The sequence below is a fragment of the Pygocentrus nattereri genome, chromosome 26, assembly GCF_015220715.1.
Source record: "Pygocentrus nattereri isolate fPygNat1 chromosome 26, fPygNat1.pri, whole genome shotgun sequence".
Classification (NCBI taxonomy): domain Eukaryota; kingdom Metazoa; phylum Chordata; class Actinopteri; order Characiformes; family Serrasalmidae; genus Pygocentrus; species Pygocentrus nattereri.
Genome location: NC_051236.1, coordinates 5,063,379 through 5,078,244, shown reverse-complemented (window position 1 = coordinate 5,078,244; position 14,866 = coordinate 5,063,379). Strand labels below are relative to the sequence as shown.

Below are 14,866 nucleotides of genomic sequence, written 5' to 3'. Positions count from 1 at the left end.
GACCTGTAGTTTCCCCATTATCCGATTACTGTCTGATCCATGTAGACCTGGAGTTTCCCCATTATTTGATTACTGTCTGATCCATGTAGACCTGGAGTTTCCCCATTATCCGATTACTGTCTGATCCATGTAGACCTGGAGTTTCCCCATTATCCGATTACTGTCTGATCCATGTAGACCTGGAGTTTCCCCATTATTTGATTACTGTCTGATCCATGTAGACCTGGAGTTTCCCCATTATTTGATTACTGTCCGATTCATGTAGACCAAACCGCTCAGCAGTTTAATTACGCAGACATTTTCCGAAATGGGTGGCGTTCCCCTTTAAGGCACTGAAGGCACTATTGTGTGCTTACTGTATTAGTTTTTAATCCAAATGCATGAATTTTACATCTCCTTTCTAATAGTTATGAAAAGATATCTGCCACGAGTCTCAAAGCAACACCAGTTTCTTTATTGTCCAAGTATTTCGTCATACATGAATATGTAGAATACAGGAAACTCTAAAATGATTTAAACACATAGCGGAATTGAAATAAATACCCATTCCTTACGAAATGACCATTATTCAGGGGCACCACTATAGAATAAGTGAATGGTTTAAAATGTGTTTATTAATGGTTATTACTTAGATCATAAACACTCAACAAATCATTTATAAGCAGTTATCACAGTAATAAGAAGGTGAGCTCATACATCTGATGGATATGAATGCGTGACGAAGCCATCAGTTTAAGGCTGACTGATGGATTAACATCAATAAGCATCAAAATCTGAACTTTAACAGTATAAATGAATGTGGGTTCACTACTAAGCAATAAATAGCCCTTTTTCTTTGTGTTATAACTGTTGATTGATGATTATAAGGTGTGCATGACGTAATTAATAACCATTAGTAAACTCATTTTGACCCGTCTGAAGGGCAACATTGACCTGATGTCTGTCTAAATAGTGAAACCACATTCATTTATACGGTTAAACCTCAGATTTTGATCTTGAACTTTTGAGCATTAAACTGTGAGCTTATTCATGATTTCAAAGGTGTTTATGACCTAAACAATACCTGTTAATTAACTTATTTTAAACCATTCAAAAACCCTTCATAAATGTAGTCTTCGTCTCATTCTAAAGTGGTACCCATTCAGGAGCTCTGCATGCATTTGGTTGATCCTTAGAATCACTAGAAGCGCCACCACCTTAATATTGAGTTATGAGTTTGTGTTATAATGTCATAATTTGCGGTAAGCATTTCTATAGGACGTATAACAGTCCACAAACGAACAAGTACATTCAGGTTTAATATGCATTATTGGCTAAAATAAAAGGTGTGAGCATCAGAGTTTTGAATTTTGGGATTTTATTAATGAGGCCCTATTATCTGCATTAATTAATACTCGATCAAGATGTGGATTTTACATCACCTAGCAAGAACAAACTGTCAAAATAAACATCTATACCCTGATAAAAGTACAAAAAGTACAAACCAGTGCAGTGTAATGAAAAACAGTACATTAATAATAACAAACCCATTTGTCATTTGCACAAAGAAACTGGAATAGGGTAGTCAGTCCGTCACCGATCAATACTAGAAGAATGTATGTAAATTTTTGTCAAAGCATTTTGCTGCATTGGTATCAGAGTTGGTGCATGTATGTATGCTGATGCACTCTGTTGACCCTCATGCACTTTATCACTGGATGGGAAGGACGTAACAAGACATTTGGCCATTTTATGATGTTACGTTATAACTCTATACCAGTTTCCAAGACAAAACATCCACCTCCATGAAAGGAGTGTTTCAATGGGGGGGAGCAGCTTTCAGAGGCAGATCAACTTGAGGCACTCAAGGGATTGCATTCCTCATGTCTGTGGGAGCCTTACAAAAAAAAATGTTATTTCATCTTCTGTACTTCCTGCAGTAGCTTCTGTGCGGCTGTGTTCTTTGGCTCGATCTTCAGCAGGCTGTTCAGATCCTGAACACAGGCCTTCTTGTCCTGAGGAGAGATTACAGACCATTAATTACCACAAATAACCCTTTCTCCATTCTAGACCTGCATTGCACGGTTACAGCGCTCGTCATCGGACAGTGCGGCAAGGCCAATTTATAGCCCAAGCTCAGTCGACATACAACAGAGCGATTCAAAAAGATTTATCCAATTTCAAAGGGCCATATTTGTATAACCATGAGGCGCCGAGGAACCAATCACAATCCAACTGTAAGAGGGGGTCATAGAGTTTCTGACTGGCTCCTTCAATCTGAGAGGAGCTGAGACCCCTGAGCAGAAAGCATTCTGCGTTCTCCACGTCAGTAAGAGTGAATCCGTCATAACTGTGCAGTGGGATGTTCGTAGGCAGTGAAGCTCCAGCAGCTCAGAGCGTTCGGCGTTGGTTCCACAGCACTGGATGATCTCCGAAATCCCACTGAAAGAGCCGTGAGTGCAGCGACACCCGACACAGTCAATCCAGTATGGGATAAGTTTGACTGCGGCGTTTAGTTTAGAACCATTTTGCCAACTGTGTTTGCACATTGTGGAATTAGACCTCTGCATTTAACCCATCCGTGCAGTGAAACACCACACTGGTGAACACACACACTAGGGGGCAGTGAGCACACTTGCCCGGAGCGGTGGGCAGCTCTATCCACGGCGCCCGGGGAGCAATTGGGGGTTAGGTGTCTTGCTCAAGGGCACTTCAGTCATGGACTGGTCATCGAACCGGCGACCTTCTGGTCACAGGGCTGGTTCCCTGACCTCCAGCCCACGACTGCCCAGTACATGTCCGTACAGCTGGAGGAGGTTCAGACTGAGACCCTGTACAGTTACATAGTAAACTTTGTGCTCATTTAAACTATTTACAGCTCACTGCATTGATCTGTAACGATTTACAAGTGAAACAAATCATTCTGAAATTGGATGAATCTTTTCAAATCTCCCTGTATTTCCAAAGTGGAGATTAACTCTCAAAGCAGACAGATGGACAAAAACATACTGTAAACAGATGTTTACAGTATATATTTGTTAACAGAATTCTTGAAATATCAAAAAAAAAATACATATATAAAATAAAACTGATATTAAAACGCATGTTGTCAACTTAAATTTAAGTGATTTCAAACTTCTGAACGATAATAACTTTTACAAGGCACTTAAATTACATATTGGGCAGAATGATTTGGGGGGAAATATCTAACTATTATGACTAATATTGCAACAGAGGGACTCCTGAGTGGCGCAACTATCTAAGCCAGGGGTCTAAAACGCTTTCCTGTGAGCGTGCATAACGTTCCAATGACGCTGGGTTAGTGGCAGTTCGAAAAAGATGCAGTGGTCTCGGAGGAAGCCTGTGTTTGCCTTTGCCCTCCTAGCGCTGGTGGTATGGTGATTGGGGGGGGGGTCCTAACTAGAGGGTAGAATTGGATACGAGAAATTGGGGCAAAAAAAAAAAAAAAAAATTACCAAATTATTGCAATTATTTTCTATAAATCAGTTTTCAGGCCAGCTTTCTGGCCAAAAAGGCCAGAATATCCAGTGTTTCAGGCGCACTAGGTAATGTAGGCTTTAACTGTAAAAACACTGTAATCTGACAGTTGTGATCTCAAAGTGCAGCCCTATTTACGTCTGGGGACTATTTCCATACTAGCTCCACCCACACGTCCCAGATCAGTCCCAGCAAGAAGATGAACAAAATTCAGTGGGTATGCCAGAATCATATCACACCATCCGTTGGAAAATCTGTTGCTTCCTGCTGTGTCACACCTGATTCAACATCTGAGGAGCTGAATACGTTTGTAAAAGCAAAGGAAACTGCAGGAGAACGTTAGAACTGGGAACATCTGTGCTTCTTACTTTCAGCTCCTTGTACGCCTGTGCGCGTCTGTACAGAGCTTTAATGTTAGCCGAGTCCAGTCGAAGAGCCTCTTCACAGTCCTTCACAGCTTCCTTGTACATCTTTAGAGACAGGTAGCACAGAGCCCTGCGAGCAGAGAGAAGAGGGAGAATTACAGAGATGATCAAATCATTTTGAAACTTCATCCACATGATTGTGGAGCCTTGTGATCCATCGAAGCCTAAAATGGTTCAGTCAATGTAGATCTGTCTTCAGATGCACGGCTTAGTGGAACCATATGAAAGGGTGGGCGATGGCAAAAATATATCAGGATACTTGACAATTTCAGTTTCTCTGAGGATCGAAGGCGGGACACAATATAAAAAGCTATATTTAAAAAACAAAGTATAAAAATATGAATACAGTGATGTTTCATGCACTGCGATGTACTAAATCTATTTAAACAGGACGCTGCCCACAGGACGCTGTTGGCTGGATATTTTTGGTTGGTGGGCTGTTCTCAGTCCAGCAGTGACACTGAGGTGTTTAAAAACTCCAGCAGCACTGCTGTGTCTGATCCACTCGTACCAGCGCAACACACACTAGCACACCACCACCACGTCAGTGTTACTGCAGCGCTGAGAATGATCTACCACCCAAATAGTTCCTGCACTGTGGGGGCCCATGAGGGTAACAGAGTATCAGAGAAACAGATGGACTACAGTCTGTAACTGCAGAACTACAAAGACCAGCTATACAGTAAGTGGAGCTGATAAAATGTCGTATCACCTCACCCCTAACTGTGAGTCTCTACTGAGAACGTTTGCGCAGAACAGACAATACAAGAGCAGTGCTATATCTAAAGAAAAAACTTTTCTAATTCTTATGTAGATTAATAATAAGTTATATTTTAAATTACACAAATATAATAATTATTGTAGAAATTCTTACTAAATATAACTAAGTGACCCTTATTAATCCCACAATGGGGAAATTTCACCTCCGCATTTAACCCATCCGTGAAGTGAAACACCACATACACACTAGTGAGCACACACACACTAGGGGGCAGTGAGTAAACTTGCCCGGAGCGGTGGGCAGCCCAATCCGCAGCGCCCGGGGAGCAGTTGGGGGTTAGGTGTCTTGCTCAAGGACACCTCAGTCATGTGCTGTCGGCTCTGGGGATCGAACCGGTGACCTTCCGGTCACGAGGCTGGATCCCTAACCTCCAGCCCATGACTGCCCCATAATTAAACGTATAATTAAAGTCGAAAGCATCTAAAACTAAGTTAATGCAATGATTTTAGTCAATGTTTCAGACACTGTGCTGTACCGAACCTGATTAAACAGGACTAAATGTGCTCTCTTTATGAAGAAGCATGCAGCTGTTCAGTGTATAAGTACAGACAGTGTTTACGATATAATCATAAAAGCCTTTTGTGATCCAATTCATCACCATAGCGATAAACACCATCATATCGCCGCAGCCCTAACGTTGAGGCTAAGCTGTAAGGTTTTACCTGTTTGTATACGTTGTGACCTCAGTGGGGTCCTGACCGAGAGACTGTGTGTATTTCTCGACTGCCTTCTTGTGCTCTCCTTTCTTCACGAGAGCGTTACCCTCCTCCTTCAGAAGCCTGGCCTTTTTGACGTCACCAACTACTGATAATGGATTATATTCAGATTAATAAACTGACATTATACCTGAATTAGCCCCTATGGGTCACTGTCTTAGTCAGGGATTAAGCTCAGGCTTAATCTGTCTAGGACACTGGCCTTATATGTCCAAAAGTATCCAGACAGCACTACTAATGAATGATTTCAGCCTCTTTAAGGTGAACGCGTTGGGTTTTGTGCTTTGGAGCTGTGGAGCAGTGGAGCTGCGCTCTCTGGAGTGATTGAAATACGACTGACGGATTTGGGGAAAATATCTAATTGCTGTTCTTCCGACTAAAATTCCGACTGCAATTTAAACCGCAATTATTTTTCATAAATTTGGGCTCGTGCCTGATATTTACTGGCCAAGAAGACCAGAATATCCACATTTTTCTGGCTTGAGCCTTGACCCCTGAACGCACTGCACCAAACTAAGATGTGGTTGTGATGTCACAACACATGGAGGTCTGGTTGCTTCTGACTGGTCTGACACATCTACAAGCATTTCATAAGCTCTGTGTTACTACGTTCAATTTCCCCTCTTTAATGTACTCTCTTAAAAGATGGTTCTTCAAGGGTTCTGTAGTACAGACAATAGTTTTATACAGAACCATGAACAATCAAAGACGCATTTGCATGCTTAGAGTGCTTTAGATTGATGGAGAACGTGCTGTATGTGGTTGGATATAGCACCTTTTTGAAAAGGGTTCTATATAGCACCAAGAAAGTTCTTCTATTATTACAAAATTGACACAGTACCAATAGCAGAACCTTATTTGGTGCCATATAGAACCACATACAACACATTCTCCATCAATCTGAAGAACCATTTCACCATGCTTTGAGTGTTCATGGTTCTATATAGAATGACTGTCTTTAGTAAATAACGATCTTTTTAAGAACCTTGAAGAACCATGTTTTTAAGAGTATAGGCTATAATTTCTTTTTTTAAAATTACACTCTTAAATTGATAAAAAAAAATCTAACTCCATCCAGTACCTTTGGGATGAGTTGGTTTGATCCAGAACTGACCATCCAACATCAGTACCTGACTAATGCTCAATCAAATCCTCACAGCAATGTTGCAACATCTTGTCCAGGGGTCAAGAGCCATTTTGTCCTTAAATAAAAATCAATCCACCTGTTGAAGTAACATTTTACCATCCTGGCTGTAAAAGTGTCTCAGTATGTGCTGATGTGCTGTATAGACTAAAATATATGATCTAAGTGAAAATGCAGCCTCACTCTGCTCTGCTTGAAGCTTCAGCTCAGCTATAGCCGCTTTTCTCGCATCTCCAGCAGGAAACTTTTCCTCAAAAGTAGAACAGTTTCTTGTAAAATGCCCTTTCGTTAGTTACCAGCTAGGCGAGACAGCTGTCAGTGTTACTGTGCGACAAGCAGTCTGTGCTTGACGATTTTCAGGGCTAAAGTTAAATTTCAGTGATTATTTATTTAAGACTATTTATTGTTGAAACTGTGTTAGAATTGCTTTATTTTACTGCATAGGGCGGTTATTTTATTACTGTCATGAAAAAATCTAACTCGGCAAGAAAGCAGTAAAGCGGTCGCATGTGGATCTGGAGCTGCATGTTTGCCGACCTCTGGTTCCCAGAAGAGTAGACGCTGTTACTGCAGCACAAACTCACTATTAACACTTTCATTTAAGAAGTGCAGCTGTCTACAAACTTTTGGACATATAGTGTTCATGTAAATCTTGAAACAACAGAAAGAAGCAGTTTCTACTTTGACTGCTGTTTTCCTTGATGCCGTTCTGCTGGGCAGGGGGCGCTGAGCTCGCAGCTTGCAGTAGTTTCTCCTTCACTTCCAAGGGAACAGTGGGGATCGGAGGGAGCTTCTCACGCCAAGCTGGTCCATCCATGTCGGTCAGAGCCTTCGTCATTCTAAAAAAACAAAACAAACAAACAAATAAATAAAAGACAAGATTAACTATTTGTAATTTCCAGTTTTAGTTTACACCATGGTTCAAAAGTTTGGAATCACTTGTCATTATCAATGTGTTATTTTATATACAATAATAACTTAATCAGTTTGGATTTACTTATTACAATATTATTATTCGCCAAAAGATATTTTTTGCAAATGTTTTATTTAATATTTCAAGAATTCTGTGGATAAGAAGTTATTAACCTTCTTAACTCTTTGGGGCACCGGTGCTTCCAAAGCGTGCTTCGTCATATTCTTTACTTCATAGCTGGTACAAGTGGATCAGACGCATCACTACACACACTAACACACCACCACCACATTCCGATTACATTCCCAGTCGGAAAGTTTAAGTCCGTGCTGCATGTGCATCGCATCTATACTGTTCAACACGGCGGAGCAGAAACTGGTCTGTAGAGGAGACGAAGTTCATGCTCTGATCTTTAAAAGACGGCGGTGGGACGGACGTCCAGCTTATGTGTCTCAGAACATGACATCTTCCTCTCGGGCCTTCTTTAATGTGAAGGACGTTTTCCTGAGTCTGACGTCATTTTAAAGCAGTTAAAAACACAATCACTGCTCACTGCTGCTCATCTCACTCTGACTGGACTCACGTGATGCTGGTTGTCATGGTAACGTCTACACTAAACAGTTGTCTACACATGCGTGTCATTTTGGATCAGATTACTTGTAGTGAGCATGCAAACAGAGATTTTCATCAGACTGTTGAGTAGAGTGAGAATAAATATTCCTCAGTCTGCGTGTTTTATGATCTCCACATATCACTATACACTTACAATTTACTGCTGAAAGCCAAAAATCTCAGAGGCTCTTTGTGTTATTTTCTAAAAGTGATGTTTCCAGAGCAGATCACTGAAGAGACGCCGTCTGTTTATAGTTTAGAGCCCAGATTTGGGGAAAAACGGGTCGACTTTCAGTAGAAAAACTGAGTTCAGCTTCTTTTATTATAAGGGTTTAAAATGACATCACCGTCTATTAGACTGGAGAGAAGAGCTACAGCCTCACACGACGCCCAGCTTCTGAATGGAGCTTATGGAATATGAACGTTATGAAGAACATGACCAAGAGGGTTTTGGTACCACTGGTGGTCACAAGGAGTTAAAAAGTTAATGAAAACAGTGATTCCAGACTTTTGCTTGCTGGTGTACTTTCCTGTAGTAGTGTAAGAAGTGACCTAATAATCAGGCAGTTGTTATTAATTCTAAATGGTGAGATATTTCATTTGAACAGGTCATGTTTCATGATTTCTACAGGGAGATCACGTTAATTTATTTATTACATGGGGACTAAAACTGGACAGAGTGCAATTTGACCGGATTCAGTGCGGCAGGTCCCCGCTGAACCTCTTTATACAACATTTAAATGAGCACTGAATTATTGATTGTAGTGTGTTGTACTGCATTTATTGAAATGTAGTGTATTGTATTGTATTATAATGTAGTGTATTGTACTGTGGTGTAGTGTAGTATATTGTACTGTACTGTACTGTATTGTGGTGTAGTGTAATGTATTGTAGTGTAGTGTAGTGTATTGTAGTGTAGTGTAGTGTATTGTAGTGTAGTGTATTGTAGTGTAGTGTAGTGTAGTGTATTGTAGTGTAGTGTAGTGTAGTGTATTGTATTGTAGTGTAGTGTAGTGTAGTGTAGTGTAGTGTATTGTAGTGTAGTGTAGTGTACTGCACTGTTCTGTGTTCCACTCGGTTCCTTTCTCTCTGTATCTACAGTGACTGTGTTTCTATCAGTATCTGAGCTCAGGACCGTCTTTCTCTCCAACCTACTGGTAACTAGCAAAGATACTTTCTCTAGATGGACAAAGCACTTCCTGTAAGTCGCTCTGGATCCCAGCGTCTGCTAAACTCTGTAAATGTAACTATAACGGTTTTCTCAAAACCACAACATGTTAAGATCAACTTCATCTAAGATTCATGCTTTATACAAACACCTACCTGTTGGTGCCGTCGTGAGCTGCCTGTACATTGCAGTCGATCTGCAGTACTGTTTTATAGTCAACGTAGGCTTGTCTGTATCTCTCAATAGCCTCATAAGCTGCAGCGCGGCGGAGCAAGGATTTAATCCCAAACGGCACCAGCTCCAGGGACCTGTTATAACCAGTTCACAGTAAGCAGAATTTATTCAGGTTAATGATGTTCCAGTGAGCATTACTTCAATCTATGTGCTCAGTCCCACTTATCATTCAGTTCAATGTAAATCACTTTCTCTTGCACCATGTGTTCAAAAGTATCCAGACACCCATTCTAGAAAGCAGATCACCCTAAGGGGCTACAATTACTGACACAGGCATTCAACTGTGCACAGACAGCTCGTCTCTGTGGAAAAAGCACTGGGCTTTACAATAATAAGCCAACAAGTCTTCATAAAATAAAAGCAGTTAAATGAAAACCTGGAATACAAATACGCCGATTAGTTTGGTTTGTAACTCTGAAAGCAAACAGAATCCAGGAGTGTAACTGAGACAGCTTTGCATCAGAAAAATAAAGGGAACACTCAAATAACACATCCTAGATCTGAATGAATGAAATATTCTTATTGAATACTTACAAAGTATTCTATACTGTACAAAGCTGAATGTGCTGACAACAAAATCACACAAAAATCATCAATGGAAATCAAATTTATGAACCAATGGAGGCCTGGATTTGGAGTCACACACAGAATTAAAGTGGATAAACACACGACAGGCTGATCCAACTTTGATGTAATGTCCTTAAAACAAGTCAAAATGAGGCTCAGTATTGTGTGGCCTCCACGTGCCTGTATGACCTCCCTACAACGCCTGGGCATGCTCCTGATGAGGTGGTGGATGGTCTCCTGAGGGATCTCGTCCCAGACCTGGACTAAAGCATCCGCCAGCTCCTGGACAGTCTGTGGTGCAACGTGCCGTTGGTGGATGGAGCGAGACATGATGTCCCAGATGTGCTCAATCGGATTCAGGGTCTGGGGAACGGGCGGGCCAGTCCATAGCTTCAATGCCTTCATCTTGCAGGAACTGCTGACACACTCCAGCCACATGAGGTCTAGCATTGTCCTGCATTAGGAGGAACCCAGGGCCAACCGCACCAGCATATGGTCTCACAAGGGGTCTGAGGATCTCATCTCGGTACCTAATGGCAGTCAGGCTACCTCTGGCGAGCACATGGAGGGCTGTGTGGCCCTCCAAAGAAATGCCACCCCACACCATTACTGACCCACTGCCAAACCGGTCATGCTGAAGGATGTTGCAGGCAGCAGATCGCTCTCCACAGTGTCTCCAGACTCTGTCACGTCTGTCACGTGTGCTCAGTGTGAACCTGCTTTCATCTGTGAAGAGCTCAGGGCGCCAGTGGCTGAACACAACCCCCATCTGTGGACGTTGGGCCCTCATACCATCCTCATGGAGTCGGTTTCTAACCGTTTGTGCAGACACATGCACATTTGTGGCCTGCTGGAGGTCATTTTGCAGGGCTCTGGCAGTTCTCCTCCTGTTCCTCCTTACACAAAGGCGGAGGTAGCGGTCCTGCTGCTGGGTTGTTGCCCTCCTACGGCCTCCTCCATGTCTCCTGGTGTACTGGCCCGTCTCCTGGTAGCGCCTCCAGCCTCTGGACACTACGCTGACAGACACAGCAAACCTTCTTGCCACAGCTCGCATTGATGTGCCATCCTGGATGAGCTGCACTACCTGAGCCACTTGTGTGGTTGTAGAGTCCGTCTCCTGCTACCACGAGTGTGAAAGCACCACCAACATTCAAAAGTGACCAAAACATCAGCCAGAAAGCAGAAAGGTGCTGAGAAGTGGTCTGTGGTCCCACCTGCAGAACCACTCCTTTACTGAGTGTGTCTTGCTAATTGCCAGTAATTTCCACCTGTTGTCTGTTCCATTTGCACAACAGCTGTGAAACTGATTGTCAGTGTTGCTTCCTAAGTGGACAGTTTGATTTCACAGATGTTTGATTTACTTGGAGTTATATTGTGTTGTTTAAGTGTTCCCTTTATTTTTTTGAGCAGTGTGTGTATATATATATATATATATATATATATATATATATTTATAAACACACACACACACACACAACTTGAAATTACTTGCAAAAAATTCTGGTTCCATTGGCTTATATTAAAAGTATTTTTTGCCATCTCTTGTAAAGTTACCATTTTGGAGATACAAGGTTTTCTTTCGACAACAGCGAGATATATATACACATGTAGGTGTTCTTTAAGCACTGACAACATCCACCGTTTATTACAATAAATATTAAATATCTTTTTAATGCTGTGTAATATTATGAACACATTGTGAAATTTTTTTTTAAACTCGATTTAAAACCTACTTAGCTTTTTTATTTGTGTGTTGATGTTTGTTTTTGGTCCACCACCAGCACTGCACCTTCGTCCCCAAAACAAAGGTTTGGGCACCCCTAATCTAGTGTACAGCCTTCCCAGAAGAGTAGAGGCTGTTACTGCAGCACAAACTCGCTATTCATCGCTGTAGAAAAACAAGTATCTTCAAAATATTTACTTTACAGCAGAGGGCAAAAACACTCTTACCTCTCAATGTACGTCAATGTAAAGAGATTTTGTTCCAAGTGATTTTACAGCATTTCTATTTCTATTATGATTGTTTTAGATAACGTAAAGGACAGCTGGTGGGTTGAAATGATGTAGAAAAATAAAAATCAGCAAAAATGGACACACATGGTTTTCATTTCACAGCGACGTATTAGTACCTTTCAATTCAGAAGAAACAATTCAGAAGTTTTGGTCAAATGGTCAAAATGCTCCAATGCCTACAGACGAGGCGCATTTATTAATGATTAATGAACGTACTTACACTGAGCAATCCTTAATGCATTCACTGCAGTTTCCATCCTTCAGGTAACTGGCTGCCCGATTTGAATACAAAATACTCAGATCCTCCGGTTTCTTCTGACCTGTAAATGGAATTGAGTAACAGGTTATGGCTCATCATGATGAATCCAGTTTAACTGCATTTAATCCCAAATACTGAATAAATAAAACACAGCGTTCAGTTTTTGATAGTACATAATTACCACTCAGCATCTCAGAGTCACGACTCAGCATCTCAGAGTCACGACTCAGCATCTCAGAGTCACGACTCAGCATCTCAGAGTCACGACTCAGCATATCTTGTGTGACTTAATATCTCATAATTATGATTAAGCATCTCATAATTATGACTTAACATCTTAGAATTATTACTCACCTCATAATGACGACTTGCTAACCTCTCATAATTATGATTCAGCATCTCACAATTATGATTTAATATCTCAATTATGGCACGGCATCTCATAATTATGACTCACTGTCTCATAACCGCAACTCACTATCTCTTATGTGTGACTTAATATCTCATAACTGCGACTCACTGTCTCATAACTGCGACTCAGTCTCATATGTGTGACTTAATATCTTAGAATTATGATTTAGCGTCTCATAACTGCGAATCACTGTCTCATAACTGCGACTCACTGTCTCATAACTGCGACTCACTGTCTCATGTGTGACTTAATATCTTATTATGATTTAGCGTCTCATAACTGCGAATCACTGTCTCATAACTGCGACTCACTGTCTCATATGTGTGACTTAATATCTTATAATTATGATTTAGCGTCTCATAACTGCGACTCACTGTCTCATATGTGACTTAATATCTTATAATTATGATTTAGCATCTCATAACTGCGACTCACTGTCTCATAACTGCGACTCACTGTCTCATGTGTGACTTTATATCTTATACTTATGATTTAGCATCTCAAAATTATGACTTAATATCTCAATTATGGCACAGCATCTCATAATTATGACTTGGTACGTCATAATAATCACCTTCTCGTGACTCTGAGTAAACAATGCTCGTAATCATGTAACACTGAGCCAAAACTGTGAGATGCTAAACCGCCTGTGCGACACGCTAAACCGTCATTACGAGATCTTTCTCTTGGCTTTGTGCGTTTTCTTACCCGACTTTTCCAGCAGGTGGATGGCTTGGCTGTAGAGGGACACGGCCTCTCCGTACTGGCCGGTCTTGAAGCGCTCGTTGCCGGCCTGTTTGAGCTCAGCCCAGGACTGCGAGCGCCGCTTCTGGGGCATTTTCTCTGGATCGGACGAGACGGAGAGCGGAGGGTTAGCGCTAGCGGCTAAGCTAACGAGCTAACGCTAACATGGTGCTTAGCCACGGAGGTTCGGTCCACTGGGCCGAGTGAACAGCGCTAATAAAACCTGCAGTGAGGACCTGTAACAGAGTCTTACCTGAGGGTCCGCAGAAATGCGAGGAAGTATAAGAAATAAACTGGTTTAAACACTAACGAGCCGCGGGCCGGCGCGAATGTGGCTAACGTGAAACCGAAGGAACGAGCGGCTTTTCGGGCTCCGCGGTTCCTGTGCCGCGCCTTTTAGCTTGAAACCGGAACCGAACTTCTCAGAATTAACTGAATAACTTCAATACTTCAGCCGACAGACCGCTACCCTGCCTTTCAGTCTCCCTCTGGGCAGAAGGCGCCGATCTGCACACTCCAGTTCATTCAGGAAAACTCTAGAAAAGCGGCGAGTTCGCAGGGTTCCCGGTGAAGCTCAGCGCGCTGACCGGCTCTGTGAGCCCCGGACTCGGTGTCAGGTTTCAGTTTCAGTTCTCCGCTCGCCGGATCCGGTTTCCCTCCCGCCGCTATTTCAGGAGCAGAAACACCGACTGACTAGTGCGGAATCCCGAGAACACAGAGATCCCGAATGTAGTCTAAGGTACCTTACTGAGCCCCTGCGGTGACATGCTGATTATTTTTTTAGTAAGGCGTGGCCACGAATTAATATACTGAGGCCAGAAGTTTCTCATAACTCCTGGCCTCATTATAGTTCATTGTGACCTGAATACAGTAATTGATGGCCTCCATATATTAATTTGTGGGCTGAATATAGTAAATAGTGGCCTCCAGATATGAATTTGTGGAGTCAATATATTTATTCACGGCCTCAATATAGTAATTAGTAGCCTTAATATAGATAGATAGATAGATAGATAGATAGATAGATAGATAGATAGATAGATAGATAGATTATTGTAGTCACTTGTGGCCTCCATATCTTAATTTGTGGCCTCTATATAGTAACTGGTAGCCTTAAGATAGATATATAGATAGACAGACAGACAGACAGACAGACAGACAGACAGACAGACAGATAGATAGATAGATAGATAGATAGATAGATAGATAGATAGATTATTGTAGTCACTTGTGGCCTCCATATCTTAATTTGTGGCCTCTATATAGTAACTGGTAGCCTTAAGATAGATATATAGATAGATAGACAGACAGACAGACAGATAGATAGATAGATAGATAGATAGATAGATAGATAGATAGATAGATAGATGGATGGATGGATGGATGGATGGATGGATAGAT

At 41.7% G+C, this 14,866-nt stretch overlaps 1 protein-coding gene across 3 annotated transcripts; it reads right to left on the bottom strand.

The window, feature by feature from the left end:
• Positions 1–433: 433 nt before the first annotated feature.
• On the bottom strand, positions 434–14,234 carry tomm34 (translocase of outer mitochondrial membrane 34). Of its 3 annotated transcripts, none has more exons than XM_017684291.2 (8): positions 13,719–14,234; positions 13,430–13,564; positions 12,271–12,370; positions 9,392–9,544; positions 7,225–7,382; positions 5,346–5,484; positions 3,846–3,972; positions 434–1,994 (listed from the first exon to the last, which is right to left on the bottom strand). In XM_017684291.2, the coding sequence occupies exons 2-8, from the start codon at positions 13,557–13,559 to the stop codon at positions 1,893–1,895; spliced, it is 909 nt and encodes a 302-aa protein (XP_017539780.1). In that variant the 5' UTR covers positions 13,560–13,564; positions 13,719–14,234; the 3' UTR covers positions 434–1,892. The 3 variants fall into 3 exon arrangements, with proteins under 3 accessions (XP_017539780.1, XP_017539778.1, XP_017539779.1); XM_017684289.2 differs by having other exon boundaries at positions 5,346–5,487; positions 13,719–14,232; XM_017684290.2 differs by having other exon boundaries at positions 5,346–5,487; positions 13,430–14,233.
• Between the last annotated feature and the right edge of the window lie 632 nt (positions 14,235–14,866).